General features: G+C 38.1%; 1 protein-coding gene across 1 annotated transcript; it reads right to left on the bottom strand.

Annotated features, from left to right (window-relative positions):
- Positions 1–3,076: 3,076 nt before the first annotated feature.
- LOC111331641 (arrestin red cell) lies at positions 3,077–18,095 on the bottom strand. Its single transcript, XM_088726582.1, has 20 exons — positions 17,965–18,095; positions 17,717–17,807; positions 17,414–17,444; positions 14,356–14,416; positions 13,328–13,375; positions 12,610–12,637; positions 12,293–12,350; positions 11,854–11,964; positions 10,991–11,050; positions 10,728–10,795; positions 10,530–10,590; positions 10,299–10,373; positions 9,618–9,702; positions 9,298–9,370; positions 8,318–8,393; positions 7,637–7,704; positions 6,174–6,257; positions 5,858–5,961; positions 4,912–4,969; positions 3,077–3,426 (listed from the first exon to the last, which is right to left on the bottom strand). The coding sequence occupies exons 2-20, from the start codon at positions 17,749–17,751 to the stop codon at positions 3,330–3,332; spliced, it is 1,281 nt and encodes a 426-aa protein (XP_088582708.1). The 5' UTR covers positions 17,752–17,807; positions 17,965–18,095; the 3' UTR covers positions 3,077–3,329.
- Positions 18,096–21,983: the final 3,888 nt, after the last annotated feature.

The raw sequence follows: 21,983 nt of genomic DNA, 5'->3' as shown, positions 1-21,983 counted from the left end.
TTGTTTTTTTTTTTTTAATTTTATATTTTTACATTCTTCTCTTAATCGCGCCCCCCTTTTTTTGTATCTCTGCCTCAGTTAAAAAACAAAACAAAACAAACAAACAAAAAAAAAAACAGACAAAAACGAAACAAAAACAAAAACGAAAATAAAAGAGGCTCCTCTAGACTTGACCAATATTAAAACGAAGCTTTCTAGCCGTATAGCATTTTTTTTTTAATTTTGGAACGCTTGAAATTGACTCTTCCCTTTGCCCTAACAACCAACTTATTGAATTTTTTGGGAATATATAATTTCTCAGCCGGTACGAACGAAAAAAGATCCCTAGTTTGGCCTTCTCGTGAAATTCTTGTTTTAGTTTCATTGTCATTCAATCTGCACCTTTGATACTCTGACATAAAGGGCTTCGAAATGAAACGAATTACCACTATTAGTTGATGTTATAAGCAAATGTTTCTTAAAAGTTTTGACGATAAAAATCAACGGTAAAACACGACGTTTCGACCGTGCTTCGGTCATTGTCAACTGAATGGAATGAAATACATTAAATATATGTATATATACACGTAAGAAATATAAAAAAAAATTTTTATTAAGATCTTACAAAGAACTTTAGCACCTTAATGAAGTGCACGAACAAATTTGACTGTCTCGTCTATGACTGAGATGTTCTTTATTCATAAGCTAAGACCTGCTCTCAATGTACAGTCTGATTCAATTTGTGCTAAGGTTTATAATTAGCCTTTTACTAGCACTTTCTTTGTAGTTTTATCGTTTGTTTACACCTGCAAAAAATTTTTATATTTCTTACGTGTATATATACATACATTTACTGTATTTCATTCCATTCACTTGACAATGACCGAAGCATAGTTGATATTATTCCACTTTATCGCTTTCACCGGGGATTTAAAAGAAAAAAAAAAAAAAAAACGGTACTGGCCACAAGAGCCGTCTCTCCAGTCTTTTCAGCCTTCTAGCATTCTCTCTTGTTTGGATTTCGCCTTACGGCTAAATGACACCATCGGTAGCCGCTCATGGAAAAGATGTTAAAATCCCTGTTACACATTATTTTCTTAAAATTATTACCAATATTCGTTTGCCTACCCTAATATTTGCTTACTGTATACCGACAGGTTCAAAACATTATCCCTATTCCGGAGGTGTCCTTAGTAACTGAGAACGGGAAACGGACAAAATGGTTTCACTTCATTTTGTTGTATGCACCAACCCGGGAAAGAGTCTTCCGGTGAATATTTAGAGAACTAATTAAGAACACGAGATCATAGTAATACATGTCACATAAGACTGTTACATGTAGGTTACGAACGTAAAGAAAACTTCAAACAATTTTTTTTAAACAAACTTTCGCGTGAATTGTCCAAAATGTTTCTGAACAGATCTCCCGTTCGGGCAAACGATGGGAACTCTAAAAAATTTGGTTATAACATGCCAAGATGTGTTAATCTGAGAACTCTCTTCAAGCTATCATGACACTTCACCATTTAAGATGTGATCCCACTTGCATCTAGAACAGCCAAGAAATAGACGTCTATCAACTGTCTTAACCTTTTAAGTTCTGTTGCCCATTTCAGGTTTCAAGGGAATTTCCGGCTTTATCATTTGTAAATTATGCGTACATGCGCAGGAGTTCTCCAAAGTAATATTACATGACCTGAAATGGGTAAAGAAACCCAACGAGCTATTGAGGTCCAATAGGCCTTTTGCAGCTAAGCCATCACGTGACCTACTTTTCATTAAATTATGGGCTATAACTTAGCCTAATTCAGAAATGGAAAAAGCACTTCGAAAATAACAAAATGGCCAAGTTTGAGGCCTCCATTATTCAAAAATGAGATTTGAAGACACTCTGAATTTTTTAATAAATAAGGTTTAAGTGGAAAAAGTTGCTAGAGAGCAAGGCCTCGCTCTCCAGCAACATTTTCCATACAAAACCTCTAAATTTTCCGCAAGTTTAAACCGCTGTAAAAACAGTGCTCTGTAATTCCCGGGGCCCAAACTTGGCCGTTTTGGTATTTTCGATTTGCTCTTTCCATCTCTGGTTTTCTTCAAGTTGTATCCCATAACATATATCTAAAAATTGATCACGTGACCCCAGCTGCAAAAAAGCCTATTGGTGCGCGCTTGGTCTGTACTGTATCGCTTGAGGCTATCTCGTCCCCAGGGTTCCCCTTCTTCCTATCCCTCTCTTTCTTCTGAGGAGCGCGAAGAGAAAAGGCCCTAGATTCAACGTTGTGTTCGAGAACGAGGCTCACGCACTCTCAGCCCACAACTCTCCTAAACTTGACATGCTTTGGACATTCCGAGATGCTCTTCAAAAGCGATTTTGAGATCGTAGGCTTGATCGAGTTACAACTTTGCAATTTTATTGGCCACAGATGTGAATCGCTACAAGTGAAGCATACAACATACAGCATATACTATACATCTGATCAATTTGAATACTGTTATCCCTCCCCAGTCCCACGCACGTCTCTTCTATGACGTCAATTTATGAATTAATACAGTGAAATTTCTCTAATTTGGATGACCTCGCCCTAAGCTCCTATCTCACAGGATTGAGTCAGTCTTAGTATGAGATCTAAACATTTAAGGAGGATAGCAGTCTAGGTCTAAACAAGAAAGTCAGGTATACACATCTAGCGATATTTCAAACTATACTTATCCCTTTCATATCCTAAATTCGCTAATTGATTTTCCGCTCAGATATTTTCTTGCTGGTTCTTCAAAATGGAAAAAAAAAAATTAAAAAAAAAAAAAAGACTAAACATTATTTACGCTTGGTTTTCTCTGAGTGGAATATTTGGAGTAACTTTCATTGACTCTAATATGCGAAATATGAATCAGTCTTGGCTGTTCAATGATTCAAACCATTTCTGCACAGAGAAATATAACAATGCCACAGTTTTGACTGACGGCGGTTTTTGATCAAGTCTAAAATCGGCTAATGTAGCTTTTCATACATTAATTTGCGCAGGAACTTTCTTCTATTAACCGTTTGGAGCTGAATCTGCAAACAAGTCTATAAAGGCACCAAGAGGCCTGGAAACGAATACTGAGAGGCTCAAACCTCTCGAATGCCTTTTTCACAGACATTCCAAGTTCAACAGATCGCTTCGCACTGAAAACCCTACATTATTTTTCATAAGGTGTCTAACAATTTTTAAGACTAAGACAATATCTTCACATTTGTAACTCTTAGGAGAGAAGGTAATTCAAAAAGTAAGTAGATATAGTTTCTTTAGCTAGACAATCCTTCCCTATCTCTCTTTCCCCTCCCATATTCATTGTCGCGTTGAATATACGAGTCAGGCGTCTGCACTGTCAAGGTGTTCTGCTCCTTTGAGCCTGAGGCGAGCGAAGTCTTCAAAGATAAGATCATCATCCTCATTCTTGCCGGGACCACTGGAATAAAATACAACGATTTACTAAATTCTCCTTACTAGCAGCTACACATTTCCTTCTCTGTTAGTTTAGAGAGTCCGGAATTACATCAAGAGTACTATCCTTTTTTAATATAACTTTCTCTGTTCTCAGGCTATGATGGTAAATAGGGTTTAAAAAGTTTCTACACGAACCTAATGTTTTCCTCCCTTTCCTTTTCCTATTTAACCCTTCTCACACCCTAAAATCACTATGCATATTATTCATACTGTTACAAGTAGAAGTAGACATCTATATTTATACAAGATAGCCCCTTCAGTGTAGTAAACACTGGTATCAACGGAGGTCCTGTTACCCACCCATCCCACCCCAGGGGAGGACATCCATCACAAAGTAATCTCGTGCGTGGGAAATTACCGTCTCCTCCCCCCAACCCTGCAGGAGACGGGGCCTCCATTTATTCGTCCCTATCCGAGAAGACTAGAATATCTTATCCTTTCTTGATGTTATAGAAAGGTAGCATATTCTTCTCAATTATTTTAAGACCTTGAGTGTTGGTCCGGCCGGGGCTTGAACCCTCGACCTCCCGCACAACAGTCCAGCGGTCTATCCATTGACCTAAGCGGCATACTCTACATTTCCTAAGGAGCAGTCGAGGAGAATTTGTTTAACAATCAGGGTTTTCTTAACTTGATGATCATTTCCTTTACTCTCGGGACCTTACCGAGTGATTCCGGGATGATGTCGTAATTAACAATTATTCGCCGAAGGCCAGGTGAATATTGTCGAATAATCCCCGAGACGAAGTCGAGGGGATTATTCGACAATATTCACCGAACCTGAGGCGAATAATTGTTTTAGTACAATTTCAGAGCTGAACAACAGAGAAATTTCTAAAATCATAACATTTTAGTAACATTTTAGTAACATTTATTAACATTTTATTTTAACATTTTATATAAACCGCGTGGAGCGGTTTATATAGCGTCATATAAGGAACCGCTCGATCAATCAGATTGCTGGAAACTCTTTGCTCAGCTCTGAAATTATACTAAGAAGAAATTAGAAGTCAAGCACTCTTTCGGGTTGGAAGTTTAACAATGACGCTTCAGTGAACTACCGCACTAATTAATTCATCTTTTTTTCTTGGTTGGTTAGAAGTTTTATGCTTCACACTCGCTTTGAATAGCTATTTTAGAGAATGTTACCAAAAATAATGTGGACCACCTTTCCACTGTTGTATCAAAATTTTAAATCCAAAATCAAGTATGATTCTAGGCCATTTTTTAGGAAGTTTTTTGACAGACTCAATTCTTAGGACTACTTTTGACATGCCCGGCAATTCAGCGGCTTCCATAACTTTTCCCATATGCAGTTGCCGATCGTGAAACCCAAACATGAGAGCCCGCAGGCTGAGGAGACAGCGGTAAGAGGTCTTACTGCCGACTGTAGACCGCCCGGCGATAACCGCCTTTCATTGAAACCCCTGAAACTGTTTGTACTTACTCAGTGTCAAAGTCGATTAAGTTGTGGTCTACAGGAGTGTCACCTGATGCAGCACCCGCTATAAACAAATCATACCGGTGTCAGTCAGGTGAATATACGATAACGAGTAATACTAATGCCTTTGTCAGAGCGGATTTGGACCCCCCTGGTCCAAATCCGCTAGCGGATATGGACCCCCTCGGTCCATATCCGCTAGCGGATTTGGACCCCCGGGTCCATATCCGCTGGCGGATATGGACCGGGGTGGGGAGGGGGTCTATATCCGCTAGCGGATTTGGACCGGGGGGTCCAAATCCGCTAGGACACCTTCTCTCACCTCCGTTCTCAAACAACTGTCTCCAATCGGAAACCCTCGTGCGGTCGATGTTATACTCGCTTTTTTCAGTTTCACTGATGACAATGTCTTGTTATGTAAAGAATCGCGTTCATATGTTTCCCAATTATTATAAAAGTGACTAATTGAAAATGAACGCTTAACTTTTCAGGGAACACAAACCGTTACTTAATCCTTAAAGTTCGTAATGTTCAGTATCCTTTAATTTCTCCTCAACGTAAGGAAACGACACGGCGATTTTTAGAGAAAAAAATAATCTGCCTATAGTTTAGTTAAAGTGACCAAAATAAGTACACTTCAACTTTTGCCTTAAATGAGAGTTCCAGCTGATGACCTTCTTACAGTTTCATGCAGTTTGTTAGACAAGAAAAGACTTGGCGCAGAAAGGGAGTGGAAAATTTATCACGAGTCGATATATCTTTTTTTCATTCAAGACTTCTTCTAGTGCTATAATCATAGGTCCCTTCTAGGAAGCATTACTGCATAGAAGTAAATCTTTGAAAAGAGAAAAGATTTCCAAAAAACGTCCCTTGGAACGCACCATTTTCTAGCAGTTTGTATTGTGATATTGGACTGTGCTATTCCCAGTTCCCCTCTTGGAGTGTGTATTACCTGCTGCTTCCTCTGTGAGTGCTTGTGGGGCTGGCGTGGACGGCGGTGTCTCGTCTGGAGGTTTGGGATGACTTAAAGTGAACGGTAACTCCAGTGTCACGTCGCTGATAGAAAAACAAAAGAAAAAAAAAAAGGCCAAAACAAGGTCAATTTTTAACGCGAATGACATTTATCTTATACAGGTAAGCCAAGTAAGAGAACAGTTTCAGTCTTTTACTTAACTCACATCAAAACCCCTTCCCCACTCCACCCCCCCCTCCAAAAAAAGAAAAATAAAAAAAATTAATAAAAAAAGAAGTATAATCGCAGCTCTCACCCGCCATAAGCCACTATGACTCGCACTTTGACCTTGTATCTTACTATGATTCCAAGATTTTCCTTAGGAATGGTGTCATCCATTCTAAAAATAAGAAGGAATAAAATAATGTACAGTTAAATACTTTCAAACCAAGAACTTACGTAGAGAACAGAGACAGCAGGCTGCTTTGTAATACATACATACATACAGACACACACACACACACACACACACACACAGACATCACATACACACACATATACACATACATACATACACACATACACACATACACACATACATTACATACACACACACATACACACACACATACATACATACACACACACACACATACATACATACAGTACATACGTTACATACACACAAACACACACACACATACATACACACACATACATACATACATACATACATACATACATACGTACGTACGTACGTACGTACGTACATACATACATACATACATACATACGTTACTTGACCACTCCCCATAGGGGCTTTTCAGGGCCAATTCCCACCCATCCCACCCCAGGGGAGGACATCCACCACACAGTAATCTCGTGCGTGGGAAATTAACGTCTGTTACCCCTAACCCTGCAGGAGACGGGGCCTACGGTTTATTCGTCCTTATCCGAGAAGGCTAGAATATCTATCTATTTTTTGATTATAGAAAGGTAGCAACCTCTCCTCACTTGTTTTAAGACCATGAGTATCGGTCCGGCCGGGCCTCGAACCCTCGACCTCCCGCACAACACAATCCGGCGCTCTAACCAATTGAGCTAAACGGGAAGCGGTAATCGAGTTTACTGAACACCGTAATAAAGTTCTAACGAGGGAGGAAGGAGATTTACACACCATAAAGCAATTTTTAAATCAAAACAAGCGTCTAAAATAATCCAAGCCGACGATCTTTAAACAGTCCGCATCATCTTCTCGATCAAAACGAAGAAAATGAAAACTCAAAACAGTTAATATCAATTTTCGTCGAGTTCTAACGGACTCCTTCTTAAATTCACCTTTATACAGTAACTGTTTTGAACCGCGGGAGCAGGGGGGGGAGGGGGGAGGCAGCGGCATGTGCTGGTGTAATCTGATCGTCTGGATGACCCCACAAGCTTTTAGCTTTCATACATATCGTGTCTAAATAAAGATGACCAACCAACCAACCAACCAACCAACCAACCAGTGTAGTCCTGAGAAGGACTGTTGTCGGTGGTGGTGACTGACGTTTCGATAACCTGTACGCAAGTCATCAATAGAGTCGAGTGAATAATTGTGATGTAATTGTTGTTATTACACTACCCCAAACGATCAGATTACACTATTCACGTTTTTCTTGACTTGGTTTATAAGAACTGAGTATCTGGTTTACTGACACTCATTCAATCCAGAGGACTCGCTCGTAAAGCGATTAAAGTGATGAAATGATCAGGATGCTTGTGCAATGTTCTACTTACACCGTTGAGGAGGCTAAATTAGTATCCTCGTGTTTTAGTTTTCCATCCAGTGCCAAGCCTCTTTTATCCTAACAACAAAAATCAGAACGAGATAAGCGACCAGTAGTTAAAACGGTAATTTGGTGATATTAACTAACTTGAAATTGTAAATTGGCCACCGTAATCAATAAAAAAGCTGACGTTTCGAGCGTTAGCCCTTAGACGAAGGGCTAACGCTCGAAACGTCAGCTTTTTTATTGGTTACAGTGGCCAATTTACAATTTGAACTTAGGTTGATAACACCAAATTACCTTGTTACCCCCCACCGGCGCAGTCCCACAGTTTCTTTAGAAACTTTCAGCCTTTATTCAATACCTAAAACATCATGCCAGTAAGTGTGGAGCGCTCAGGAGTGACACTACTCGGTAGCAATAAGCCTGTGGAGCCACTGCTCAGTGTTTGGTTGGTAAAAGTTAGAGCTTCTATCCTTAAATTTTTACAGCACCGGGAGGCTTGGGAGAGAAATAAATATGTATCAAAGGGGTGAGTGACAGTCAAAGGAAGGAGACGGAAGGGGAAGGCAGTTGAAATCACACCGTCTTCTCGTCTTGCGTTACCGAATGACTTAGCACCCAAATACTAGAAAACAGTTGGTTTTGCATAATAAGCGGAACAGAATAACAAAGAGCTTTTATGACATACCCTGTTATTATTTAGCAGTGGTGTGAGGCGATAGACTTTTGATAAGGTTCCACTCTGTCCCACAGGAAAACCATCTCTATATGAATAATAAGGTACGTAAGGTAAAGTCTGTTTACGAGCCTAGTAGCCCATTAGGCCGTTGCTTAACTCCGGTTTCTGTAGCATAAAGCGACTAGGAGTATTTCTACTCCCCCCTAGATGGGATGCCAGTCCATCGCAGGGTTACCCCCAGCATTAAATTGCCGGTACCCATTTACACACCTGGGTGAAGAGAGGCACTGTGAGAGTAAAGTGTCTTGCCTAAGAACACAACACAATGTCCCGGCCGGGGCTCGAACCGAACCACTCGATCCGGAGTCGAGCGCACCAACCATGAGGCCACCACGCCTCCGTATAAAGAATAAAGAGAGAGACAATTAAATCTACATTTTTCACATTCATTCCTATAACCTGTGGGAAAGCAAAGTTCCACTGTACATTGGATAAACCCTGTAACTCTAAGAGTACCTGGCTTCTATACTTCCTTTCTGTAATCATCCTCGCATCACACGTAAAAGTCATGAGGATAAAGGAGATAATCACCAATTTAAGAAGCTTCTGATTGTCAAACAAATTCTCCTTGTCAATACCATAGGAAATGTAAAGAGAAACCTAAGGAGAATACGAATTTTAATGTTTGGGTGTGAAGGGTCAAGCTGATCAATTCGCTGATCAATTCGCTGATCAATTCACTGCCAGAGGATCACTAGTGCGTGTCCCAAAAGAATGATTAGTTTTGTAAACTAAGGCCTGGAACTAACACGAGTTCTCTATCACCTTGTTGTTGTGGTTTGCATCTCGATGAGAGAGACAGATTTTTCTTCCCCTCCCATAAGTAACAGATATTCAATTTCTCTCTTAAAGCCATGTTTTTTGATGCAATACATGATGATTTTCAAATGTAACCAGAATTTATTCTCGACTTTTGATTTGGTACTTACTCAGATTCTAACGATGCCACAGGACACTTGTATTGTGCAGTTGAAAATAAGCAGATGTCAGCAAACTGTCGTACTACAAGAGATTGACCCGATTTTAGGCTAACAGAATAAACAGGGCTTTCTAAGAATTCCACAATGTAAACACACGTGTGTATTGAAAAGACGAGAACACTGCATTGCTCATAACACTTGGAGAAATCTGTCTCTGAAAGAAAGTGGATATGAAGTATGCATTGTGAAAAAAAAAGGCATACAAAAAGAAAGAAAGAATGAAACAAACAAAATTATATCTTGGAGTTTCTCTTTTTGGACTGCCTTACTTGTAACTTTAATTTTCTTGCATGTCCTGGAAGAACTATTTGCAATATGTACATTAACTCCAATCTCCTCCCCATGGTAATACATCTATAAAAGAGTAAAAAGATATCAGACTTAGTATTTCCTATGTCCATATCTGTATAAGATTCACCTCACTGCAATTGCAAGAGGAGGGTGGAATCTGCATCATAACTCCCCCCCCACACCTCTATATACACATTTCTGCCACTTAAGGCAAATTCCACCCCTTCACCCCCCTGCAGTCCCACAAATTCCACCCTTTCACCCCCCTGCAGTCCCACAAATTCCACCCTTTCACCCCCCTGCAGTCCCACAAATTTCACCCTTTCACCCCCCCGCAGTCCCACAAATTCCACCCTTTCACTCCCCCTGCAGTCCCACAAATTCCACCCTTTCACCCCCCTGCAGTCCCACAAATTCCACCCTTTCACTCTCCCTGCAGTCCCACAAATTCCACCCTTTCACCCCCCTGCAGTCCCACAAATTCCACCCTTTCACCCCCCTTGCAGTCCCAAAAATTTTTCTCCTTTCCCCATCTTCATCTGTACCAACATCACTCACCTGTCACCCCCCTCAACAGCATAACCTCCCCTTCCCACCCCCCAGCCTATGGCACTTCCTGCCACACCCTCTGTGCCTCTAAAAATAAATATTCAATTTACCTCTTTGTCCAAAGAAGCTTCAATGTGGAGCTTGTGGGTGCTAAGCATGAATTCCTTTTCTGTTTCTGCCTGAGGCTGTGGAATAAAATTCAACGCAAACATAGATAATGTTACTGCTGAAAGGATACAGCACACACAAAAAAGTGGCTCCCAAAATTGATTCAACAACATGTATACAATCAGAGTGCTTGGCAAGGGCCCAAATAGTGATGTTCTGTCACCTTCCCTTACCTGAGGCAAAGGTCGCTCTGGTGCATAGGTAATCTTTCTGATGGCCAGTCGTACTGTGTCTCTAAAATCAAATGATAAAAATGATCACTGAGAACAACAAAGAAATGCAGCTTGCACCTTAAGGGAGATTTTTGGAATTGTGAGTAACAATAAGAAGATGTTTAAGTGCTGTAAACTATCTATAGAAAACAAACTTACCTTTTGTGTGGTTTTTCTTCCATAGATTCACTGATGTAAGTTTTAAGTTCATAGTCCACTCCACAAGGCTGAAAATACATCAAGCAGTTGTTTCAATGAATGCAATAAAGAAATGATCCATGCTATTTTTGGAAAAAACACATTCATTCAGCAACTTCAATTCATTTTGACTACATAAATTATCCAAAGCTAGATGAATGTACCTCTACATGTTACAAAGTTAACCTAAAGAAAGACTGTTTGACCAGCATGGTTATGCATACCTTGCCAGTGTCTCCTGGAGCTGGTTGCAGTGTTACAGATGAAGGAGACCCTGGGGGCAACTAACAAGAATCACAAAAAATGCAATTAGACAAAGGCACTTCTCTGCTAGTTGGTGTGAAAATGTCTTTTTTTTTTTAATTGTAGGTGTATCATTTGATGAATAGTTACTTCCTTCACCAGAAGGCTACTTTTAATTACTGTGTGCCACATTTCTTTTGCATTGTCGTCTTTTGATATGGGTACATAATTTCATATTTGCTCAATTAAGCAATAGATTACACTTTCTATCCATTTGCTGGCATAATGATCCATGTAGGATCTTGGGAAAATGTAAGAAAAGTTAATTGTAAATCATGTTTGGGAAGCCAGTGATCTACAACTTGTGATTTAACTTTTCAATTAGTGTCTCAGTTATTTTATAAATTAAAATGTCTATCTGACTGTCCACAACATCCTTCCTGGAGTGACACAGTCAGATTAATAAAGGTGTCTATGAAAGAAACTTTAATGATAGGGTGTGTAAAAAAAGCCCTCAGTGACTTATGCTAGACAACTAGAATCTCCTTTAAAATTTTTCTGTATATTTCCTTTGTAAAATACATGGAGAAGTTGGCATTGTAAAACAAGTCACTTAGTCTCAAGGTTTCATTCAGACCCTCAAACATTTTAACTATTAGGATCAAACTGTAGCCAGCAAAAGGGCAGCAAATTAGATTCGGAATAAATTCTACATTCTAAACTAAAAGTTGTCAAATTCACTTCCAGTAACCAAAACTATTTCTTATTAGAACCTTTGCATAAAATATAACTATTGTGAACAAATTAATGAATTGCCTTCAAGGATATTTCAGGGAAAACAAACCTCAAATTTGAATGGATAGGCATTAGACCCGAGTTTTTTAAGAAGCCTCTCTTGAAGCCTTGTAAGCTGCACTGGATCTTCGGTTTTTGGCGGATAAACTTGTGTTGTGGCCTGTGAAAATGAAGAGGGCATAGCATTAAAAAAAAAAAAACATGGAGATTATTACCATATTTGCAAATACACGTAACAATTGCTGAAAATTTTGGAAGTTGAAATCTTTCACACATTTGGGGCATTGGCAAACCACTACATCACTTACAAGAAATTCAATTAAAAAAACAGGAATAGTGGTGTGAATTGACTTGTCAAAGTTGTAATGCTTCACTGAGGAGCTAAAAATAAAATAATCAATTCAAAAAAAGCTCTCCTATTGAAGTGATAAGATGGCTCATAACAATAATCTAACAACTGTAGGAAAGAAGTTTACATCTCAACAAACCAAAAATAAGTCTTTTCTGAATGTTAGTCCAAGAACATCCAAATCTTCACGTCCATATCTATTGGAAAGATTAAAAACATTGTTCATTAAAAGTTTACAGAAAGACTCCACACGCAAGATGACTTTTTGAAAATATTCAATTTGATAGTTAGTGATCGATTCACCCACAAATTGCTCTACCAACTCTCACTCCTGCATGTTAATGTGAAATTCCACTTTGCACAGTTTGTACAAAACAAATATCAAGAACATTTTGTCAATAAATTAATGCAGAGTCACAAAGTACATTTAAAATAATACAAATGTTAATGACTTACTTAAATGCTGCCAAGACGTGGGCAAACACTGAGTGGAAAAAGAAAGAAATGAATTAAACTTGGATGTTATTCTAATCACTAATGAAAAGTACCATTTTAAATGTTGGAAAATCATTTGGCATGATTCTCTTTGAAAATTTTTAAGGCCCAGTTCAGATGTTGTGCTAAGTGATTCTGACTCAATTGCCATTAGGTTTGATTGTAGCACAGCAAAAACATGACTCTGATTCTTAGTCTGGCTAGAATCATACAAAATTCAGGATTTACTAAAGCCAAGTAACAATTTATTCTTGTGACTTCCCATGTGAGCCAAATCCGGCCTAAATAGTCACTAAGTTAAATATAATTGATGAATTTTGTTTAGCTCAGGAGAGGCACAACGTTTGAATTGCTCTATTACCAGAGTCATGGTTATATACTACAGCAGAGCTTATCAACACTTAATTGCTGGCTGAACTTAATTAAAAATTTTAATTCAGACACCACACTTCTGCTATGCTTTTGTCAAAATTAATTCCTGAATAAAGTTGGACATGGCAAGAGCCAGACGTCATCAGTCACTTACAGCCCTACTCAGAAACATTATTTGGAATCAACATTTATTACAAATTGTGCAATTTTCAAAAATAGTGCTACAGTTTTGGAAACTTTGTCATCAATGCTGTGGTCTAGATTTAAGCTTTTGAAATAATTTGTTACATAAAAAGTGGTGTAATACCTTTTTTCCCATCTTTGACAAACTCTGGATCTATGAGAACAACACCATCTGCAAAATCACAGAAAAAAATTAAAAGTAACTTAGTAAGGAGAATTTGTATAATTGCTCACTAGAGACCTGTGACTATAGAAATGCGTGCGCTCTGATTGGTTGAGAATTGCATCTCATCTTGCCATAATCACCCTGTGTGAGGTGATTATAGCAGGGGTGCTAAATTTCAAATTGGCTGCCTTATGTGTTCTCGATGTTTTTCAGGAATTGATGAATGGGATAAAAAAAAAATTCAATAGAAAAGAGCACAAAAGATGCTACTGGGTTTGGAGGAACACTTTTCAAAAGAAATATATGAAGCTCTTGCTGATTTAATTGAATAAACCTACTTGAACTCCTTGCTTATGTTGATAAGAAAAATCACCATAATTTTAACAAAATCTCTGCAATGCTTTCTTTATTTATAGAATTTAAAACAGAATTTGAAAGAATGAGCAATTATACTACAACAATTAATCACCTCAGGCTCAGTGAACATTATTGAATAATCTTGGGGATTATTCAATCATTTGATACTCAATTCACCTTTGGTGAATAGTTGTTAATTACCAATGAGATTGTAAGAATGAAAGGGTTAAGAAGTAACAGTTGTAGGTTCCAAACGGACATTTCATGATTTTAACATGACGAATCTCTAGTTGTTACCAGGCCGAGTGAGTGATCTTGTCCGACCATGTGTATGATGAATTTTGTTCTGAAGATTGTGAATGTGAATCGTTTTCATTCTATCGATTTCGACGAACATTTTTCAGTTATTTTGAGAAGGAACCCTCAGATTGTAAGTGTTTGACATTTCGATTTATTTAAGCTTTGTATACTTTCATTTTGCTTTATTTTGCTTCGCGTTTGCAAGTTTCAATTGTGTAATTCTACTTTCAGAAACATATTTGTATGCCGTTTATTTGATTAACCTGGATTAAAAGACTCTAAAATTAACCGATTGATTCAGCGGCTACGACAGTCAGGTATCAACTTACCCACAGGATCAATGTGTTCAATGTGGTCTACAAAATCTCGTTTTCCCAAATAAGTTGTGATCTGTGGAGTAACAGATATTGGCTTTCATTTGTGTCAAGTTGGGAAAAAAAATTAAAGTCACTTGGACTACCGAGTTCAGTCATCTCCTTTCCTAAACTATATACAAATTACAACACTGTGTGAAAGCTTTGGTTTCAAAATCAATGCATTCATTCCATACATTCTTATATGGCATGCATTCTTATAGAAAATGCAGTCTTATTAAGACGATTGGCTTTAGGGGGAAAAGTCTTGAAGTTAACTGAGTTAAGAAATATTACAACTTAATTAATCTCTCTACTCTTTCAAGAGTTATCTGATTGTTAAATCTCCTAAATATCGTGTTACACTGTTAAGAAGAGAGATAATGAGAATTAAATTAAAAGAAATTAATAATTAAATCAGCTACCACATGCACTGTAATCTTCTCAGCAAAATTGAATCGACACAAAATAGCAGTACACCGTTAATATTGTTGTAAAAATATTTGGGATGGCTCAATTATTGGCTCTCAGAAGAATTGCTATTATGATAGCTCACCAGAAGTGCACAATCATCTCTTGGATAAGGAAGTTTTTTTTATTTTTGGAATTTATCAGTTCATTTAGTGAGTTGGTTGCACTATCTGCTACTTTCTTTGGCGGAAACCCTCATGCAAACTCTCTTGGGCATACACAAGCTTAGCAAAGCTTGGGTCCAGGGTACCTCCCTTGTGAGTTTTTTTTTTTTTTTTTTTTAATAGTTCTGCACTAGGTTTAACAAAGTGTCTTCAGTTTAAAAGGAGCTCCTCTCCTAAAAGAACAGCTATCAGCAAATTTGAGCAACTTTAAAACCAGTATTTGAAACAGCCATCACTAAAACAAACATAGGCCAATTAATCATTATGAGTGAAATAGCATGCACAATGTAGTAGTAACAGGTTTAAATGTATGAATCAATTCATGTTCAGAATTTCTCTAAGGTTTGTGTGAACTTCTTAGAATGACAGGGATATTTCATCTGAATAATCTGAATAGTCTACAAAACAACATGGTACCAATATGAGCTTGGCTAACCACTTGTTTGCCTTCTAATTTCAAACTTACTGACAGCCTGGGACTCTCATTAGCAAGGCTGTGCTCTAAGAAAAATTGAAGGGAGCTCAGTGCTCTGAAACTGTGAAATCCAGGGTGTCCTGTGTATGCTTTTTATGAAAAAGCTAAGATTCCCGAGTCACCCAAGAGCAAAAGTAAGACACCAGGGGCCACTGGATGCTGCTAGACCACAGCCCTAAATTAGGTACTACTACCCCAATTTGCATAACTCCTTTGATATGCCTTAGCTGGTTGTAGCCCCTAACTACAGCAGTAGTATCTTGGAAGCCAGAATTTTAATTTAGATTTGCCTGAATTTTTTTCAGGCTTCTTTTGTGCTATTTCTTTGTTCCCTTAAAGTGATTAGCATACGATTTATTTTTGTGATATCAACCCTGATCTAACATTAAGATCATCAGAATAAGGAAAATGATCACAAACTAAAGAAGCTTGTGATTGTCAAACAAATTCTCCTTGTAAGCACTATAGGAAATGTGTAAGGAGCAGTAGTGAGAATACACATATTGATCTGAGGGTATAAAGAGTTAGTGCTGGGATAAGTTTTTTCTCCTATGTGGGCAACTTAGCTTGCATCTAGACTCATCAAAGAATATTGCCCATAGGAGAACCTTGGTTCACACTACAGCTGATGATGTTATCATCCACTTAAAGTGGGTGTGGAAAAAGTATCTTAAGCTAAAGGCTAATTGTAACAGAGAAATGCTAAGTCTAAGATACACAGAAGTTCATTTCTAGAATTCCTTGCATCACATTACTTTGTTAAAAGGAAATGTAACTAAATCACACATTTTCCTAAATGTGTACCAACATTTAAAGGGTCTGAGAATATTTTACCTGTCAAAAGATAAAGATTTATAAATATACATTTCTTTCAATGAATCACAAGTTTTTACAAGTAAAAATTTCCAAAAAAAAAAAGGTGAAAAATATTTAATTCAACGAATTTATTCCAATTCCTCTTTAAGAAGAAAAGACTGAATTGTGCAATTTTTCCAAATCACTCCATCTAAACTTGCTTACAATCAAGTATTTCTTTAAATCACTTAGTATAATAAACACAGAAAGTACTGGCCTTCATTTTTAAGATGCACTTCCTGCCCATAGCCATTACCCTCATGCATTCATTAATTCATATGTCTAACGTAATTTATGTTTTATTATCCCCTGCCTTCCTTGTTTTCCAAAAGCATGTTCAATATTAAAAAGCGAAACAGAACAAAGAGTATTTCATATTTCTCAAACTCATATCTACTTCAAAATTACTGCAAAGGCTGAACACAATTAATTTAACATTGCTCAAAATAAAGACGTTTCGCGTCATTGTTGAGCCCTTTTTACTAGAAAATCTTTTAAAACCTCTTTCATATGATAATTTTCAACCAACCTGGACGCCAAGCTTTAAAAGGAAACATCTGCAGAAATCCTCTCCTTCATTATCGTTTAGCGGTAGCTCTTATTTATTCACACTATCTTGTTTTAAATTTGATATGCACACAACTTTATTAGGCCAAGAAGAAAATTATGGAAGATATAAACATAGAGATAATTTCTGGAATTCTATGCGATGTTTACATCGGTTTGGGCCCACAAACGAAACCTCAGACATCTATAAAAGCTACTATCATGTTCACACTGATTTCGTTCAGAATAATCTCATTCCTAACCCAAAACGCGACGTTTTTCGGTGGCTTATTATAGTGACACACCAAAAGCGTGAACATTTGAACCACAAGCCATCAAATATATATACGCATAATAGCATATTTAACGGAGCTAAACACCACTGCGCTATCGTGCAAGGTAAATTTAAAACCCTCCTTGAAGAAAATACTACATCGACTATAATAGGCCGTAATATTTTAAAATGAAGCGTTTCGGGCAATTTAATTTCTGTAAATGGTAATGCAAGGAAAATTAACTGTACCTTGCTGTTCGGGGACGACTTCTTGAATACACTGTAAAAGGAAGATGACTTGTAAGACGAGATCATAAACCGAGTGCACAGATACATTAAGACACTGTTTTCAACATCATAACGGCATGGAGCAGTTAAATTAGACCGTGTGTACCTACCTAAGTTAACAAGCTATCGAGCGAATCGCAAGGGGAATCGAAATAAAATGCGGCTTAATTGCAAGGAACAAGGAACAAGGCTAACTCACCCTCAACGATGAAAACAAACATATACCATGTAGGAAAAAACACAAATTCTTTCGTGTCTACTAACCGAGTGCCCGCTTTCTTCGCGTCGCTACTCTCCATATCAACCACAGGCAGGCAAGATCATGAAGCAAATGTTCGACTTCGATCGTCAACGCCTTCAAAGTAGGAAAAAATGGAGCGGCCAGCTGAAAAATCAGCTCTTAGTAGGGCGCACACAAATACCCTGACCCGAACAGCTCGAACGAAGTTCGGCAAGACACGTCTCTCTGCGAGAAAGTTATGGCGTGTTAAGGATAATTGAAGATGATTCACACTGATGTGACTAACAGAAGTCAGAATACTACAAAAAATCCGTCCCTCATCGGTGTTAAGCGAGTACTTCAATACCCAAAACCCTCTTGGTAGCTTCGATTTAGCGCACCCTTTTCCACAGAACCAATGCACGGGCATGCGCAATGGCTACAGCAGTATTGTGTGATGTCACAAGAGTCAATTCCTCGATAAAAGAGCTGAACAGGTGCAAGGAAGCGGCTAATTTTGGTGAATAATTTAAAACTTTTCCCCTAATTTTGCCTGAAATCCTACTATGATTCTACATCGAGGGTTCTTTATCTCATGAATGGATCTAAATGACCAAATTAGATGCTCTGCGTAGAGTAAATCTTTGGAAAGACTTCAATTCAGACGAATAAAAGTTTTACGCGCTCCGAGTTTTGTTTTTAATTAAAACCAGAATTCACCGCCGAACGAGTTGTAGACGAGGCCATTTTAATGGTCCTTAATTATCCAAAGGTTGTTCTTTACAATGTAAACTACTTTTGAAAACTTCCATCATTGTTTTGGCTGACCATTTTGACGAAAAAAAAATATATATTCGAAATATTGGATAAACCTTTGACTAAACGCCGTGCGGTTGCCATTGATATATCAGCATCAAATTTACATCATATAAGAACGGTGATTGAGAGCTCTCGAAAACGCTCTTATCGCGCAAAGATCTCACTGAAACAACCACACCGACGTTAAACAGAGCAAATATAATGAATCTGCATTAGCAAAGATAAATTCACACCGCTAATTTTGTCGGCTCTGGCATCCGTTTAAGAGCGGAGTACACCGCATGCACCTCAGGCACCGCTTATGCGTGAATTTGCTAAAATGCTGAGAATTTCTCTCATCGACTGTAGATCGCATCTTAACATTATTTTTTAATCCTTCATTATTTTTTTCTTTGAAACAAAATTTATTTGGGTACACGAATATTAAAAGGACGGCGATAACTCGACTTTACAAAGTTAATTAGCGCTGGCAGTTCAGTGCAGTTCAGTTGGAGGTGGTGCTATTATGTTTACATTTGCAAAAACTCTAACCATATTGCTTATTTGATGGGTCCTAAAGGTACGAATAGAGCATTAGAGCAATTATATATTGTCGTTTCAGCTTTCTAGTGCGTTTAATCCATCAATATTCCAGTGATGTCAGTGCAAACACGTTTCTATCAATTCAAGTTTCGAGGAGATCGTTTGTTTATCTTTACCTGCACACCTTTTCTTACAAGAATTAAGAATGAATGTTTTCAGAAGATGCCATTATTGATAGGCAAAGCCGATGGTTAAAATGAATAAGATCCTGGCAAAATGGATAAACATTTTCAGTCGCTGAAGGCAGCGAGAGCAGGGTTTCACGAATTCCTAAAGTTTATTTTTAATGCTTAGATACTCGGCAGACCTTTACGGTGGCCAATTTACAATTTCAACTTTTAGTTGATATACCAAATTACTTTTCTAGCTGCATTAATCAAAAAAATAAAATGAATTTGCAAGTAGTTGAGAGAAAGGGAGGAAAAAATACTAAACAAATATTGTAAATATTACCAATTTAAATCGTAGTAATTGGAAACATACGATATCAGTTACCCTGTGAATCTCCAGATGTCCTATCTCCAATTTGAAACGTAAATTTGCATTATGATTGCTTTTTTCAAATACAGGAGAAAGCTCATCCTTGCTTAACGGTAGTGAAGTATTAAAAAAAGCTCTTAGAATTCAACAGGAGTCTAACAGATGGGGATTTTTTTTTTCTAACTCAGTAAAATTCACCAGAGTAATTTATGACAGACTAGTTGCTACATTAAATTGCGTTAAGTTTGTAGGAACAAAAAAATGTCGCCGAATATTGATGATGTCGATGGAATATGAAAAAAAATGTATTCACGGGATCCTTTAAATTTCAGGATATTTATATTTTTGATCAAGTTTCAGTTGCTACCTTTAGAAAGATTGGTGAATATCTTTCATTTCTTTTTCTTTTTTAGTCTGAAATACGTGACTTTAGCCGTTTAACCCCAGAACGGCGATAAAACAGAGGAAATAGTTAAATCTTGGGACTTGAAGTGAATGAAAACATTGTTTCGTGCCCTCAATGAAAACAAAAAGAAGGCAAAAATAAAATTGCAATTAACTAAGGAAGAGAAATAAATGTTAAATTAGACACCCAAGAGTTACAAATTTAGATTTGTGTTAAATAATTTCCTTTCTCCTACCGACTCAAGTTGTTGAGAATTAAAATTTGATGGAATCGCAGCAAACTACCTTATTCAGTCTTGCTCAGAAAAACCGATCATATATTGATTGCAATTGTCTTTCTACTGCTCAAGTGCGAGTATTATTGGTTTCTTGAAAAATTCTCCTTTTCCTCAATTGTTTTCCACTAAGCCTTCGCCACTCGTCTCAGTACTTCCAGAACATCGACCTCTAAGCGGCAAGAGAGGAAACTGAAAACGAGAATCGGTTCGGGCATGAACTTGGGCGGAACAGAAACTTGGTCAGGCGAACCGATTGTGTTTTCAGTCTGCTAAACAAGATTGCAGTCACGGATGAGAATTTTTCGGCTGGGTGGTAATGATAGACTTGCAGGACTTTCGACCATCGAACGGCCACGAGCTTGAGCGTTACACTGTTGTCCTAAAAGCCCTGTGTTACGCGGATCGAATTATTCTTACTGAATCTGTCACGCAATCCAAGACTTTTCTAGAATTACCTATAATCTGTAATATTCCAGAAACTTCTTTCATGTGACTTAGCAGTTTCCAAAAATAGTACAATTTGTAATACGCTATAAATAGTAATAGAACATTCTAGATAACTAGAGTAAATGTATAAAAGCTGGCTTGTGAGAAGTACAAAAGAGATTTGCCCGAGGGCTTACCCTCGTGGCTTGCTGACTGAACTAGTGGAAGCTATGATGTGACGAGGCTATGACCTTTTGACCTTGCGATATCCGGAGAGAAGAAAGAGAAGAAAAATACGAAAGCCGAGAGAGGAAGGAGATAAAGAATTTAGAGTTCACTATGAAGTCCTCCGGAAGAATTTGTGTACACGGAAAGAAAGCCATGAATCAAGAAAGCCAAGCGCTGTGGTCTTCAGTCGGCGGATGTTGGAATTGGGAGTTGATCAAGACGACCGTGAACACTTACACGGCATGAAGGATTGTAAGCCTGCTTTATGAACTGCTTAACTTAATCCCTGCGACTAGTCCGTGCTACTAGTCCCGGCGACAAGTCTTTGAAGGGTTTACACGATGGGACCGGTAGCGGAACTAGTCCCTTAAGGCGTTCACACGAGGGCACTCAATTGCACAAGAACATAGGAAAATTAAGAGGCAAAAGATGTTTCTTAGTCTGGGGCGTTAAACGAAAACAATGAAAATTTGGTAACTTTTCATTGAAGCGCTATTAAACATCAACGCAAATGGACTTCACTTATTCAGTCGGATTTTTCATGCTTTTATGTGTTCCGTTTTTGTTTTTTATTTTTAACAGATACAGAGTCAAATAGGGTAAAAATTCCATCAAAATGGCTCCAAGACATCTGTATATGTTTACAAAACTAGAAATAGTTTTTTATTCTTCAATTGTAGAAATCTAGAATTCAGGAAAAATTCATAGAAACTGCAATGTTTACAAATACCGGAAGTCACGCATCCTACTGACCCGTGATTGGCTTATTTACCGTTTAGTCGCAGGGACTGTGGCACAAACAGTTCACACGAAGGGACAAACATTTGTTCCATGCGACAAGTCCCTGAGGCTGGTCGCACGAATTCAAACCAGTTTGAATTCATGCGACCAGTCACAGGGACCAAATTTTGGTCCCTGCGACCACAGAAATGTGTAGTTCACACGAAGGGACTAGTCGCATGAAACTGGTCGCTGGGACTAGTCGCAGGGACTCGTCCCTTCCTGTGTGCCGACCTTTACTCTTGCGTGTTAACAGCAAGAAGCGTGATTTTCTGCGGCATTTACGCGATTGTAACATTCGTTTTTATCCAGG

This window comes from Stylophora pistillata, chromosome 7 (genome assembly GCF_964205215.1).
Source record: "Stylophora pistillata chromosome 7, jaStyPist1.2, whole genome shotgun sequence".
NCBI lineage: Eukaryota > Metazoa > Cnidaria > Anthozoa > Scleractinia > Pocilloporidae > Stylophora > Stylophora pistillata.
Note: the sequence above shows the minus strand (reverse complement) of the source record. Positions and strands in the feature narration are given on the sequence as shown.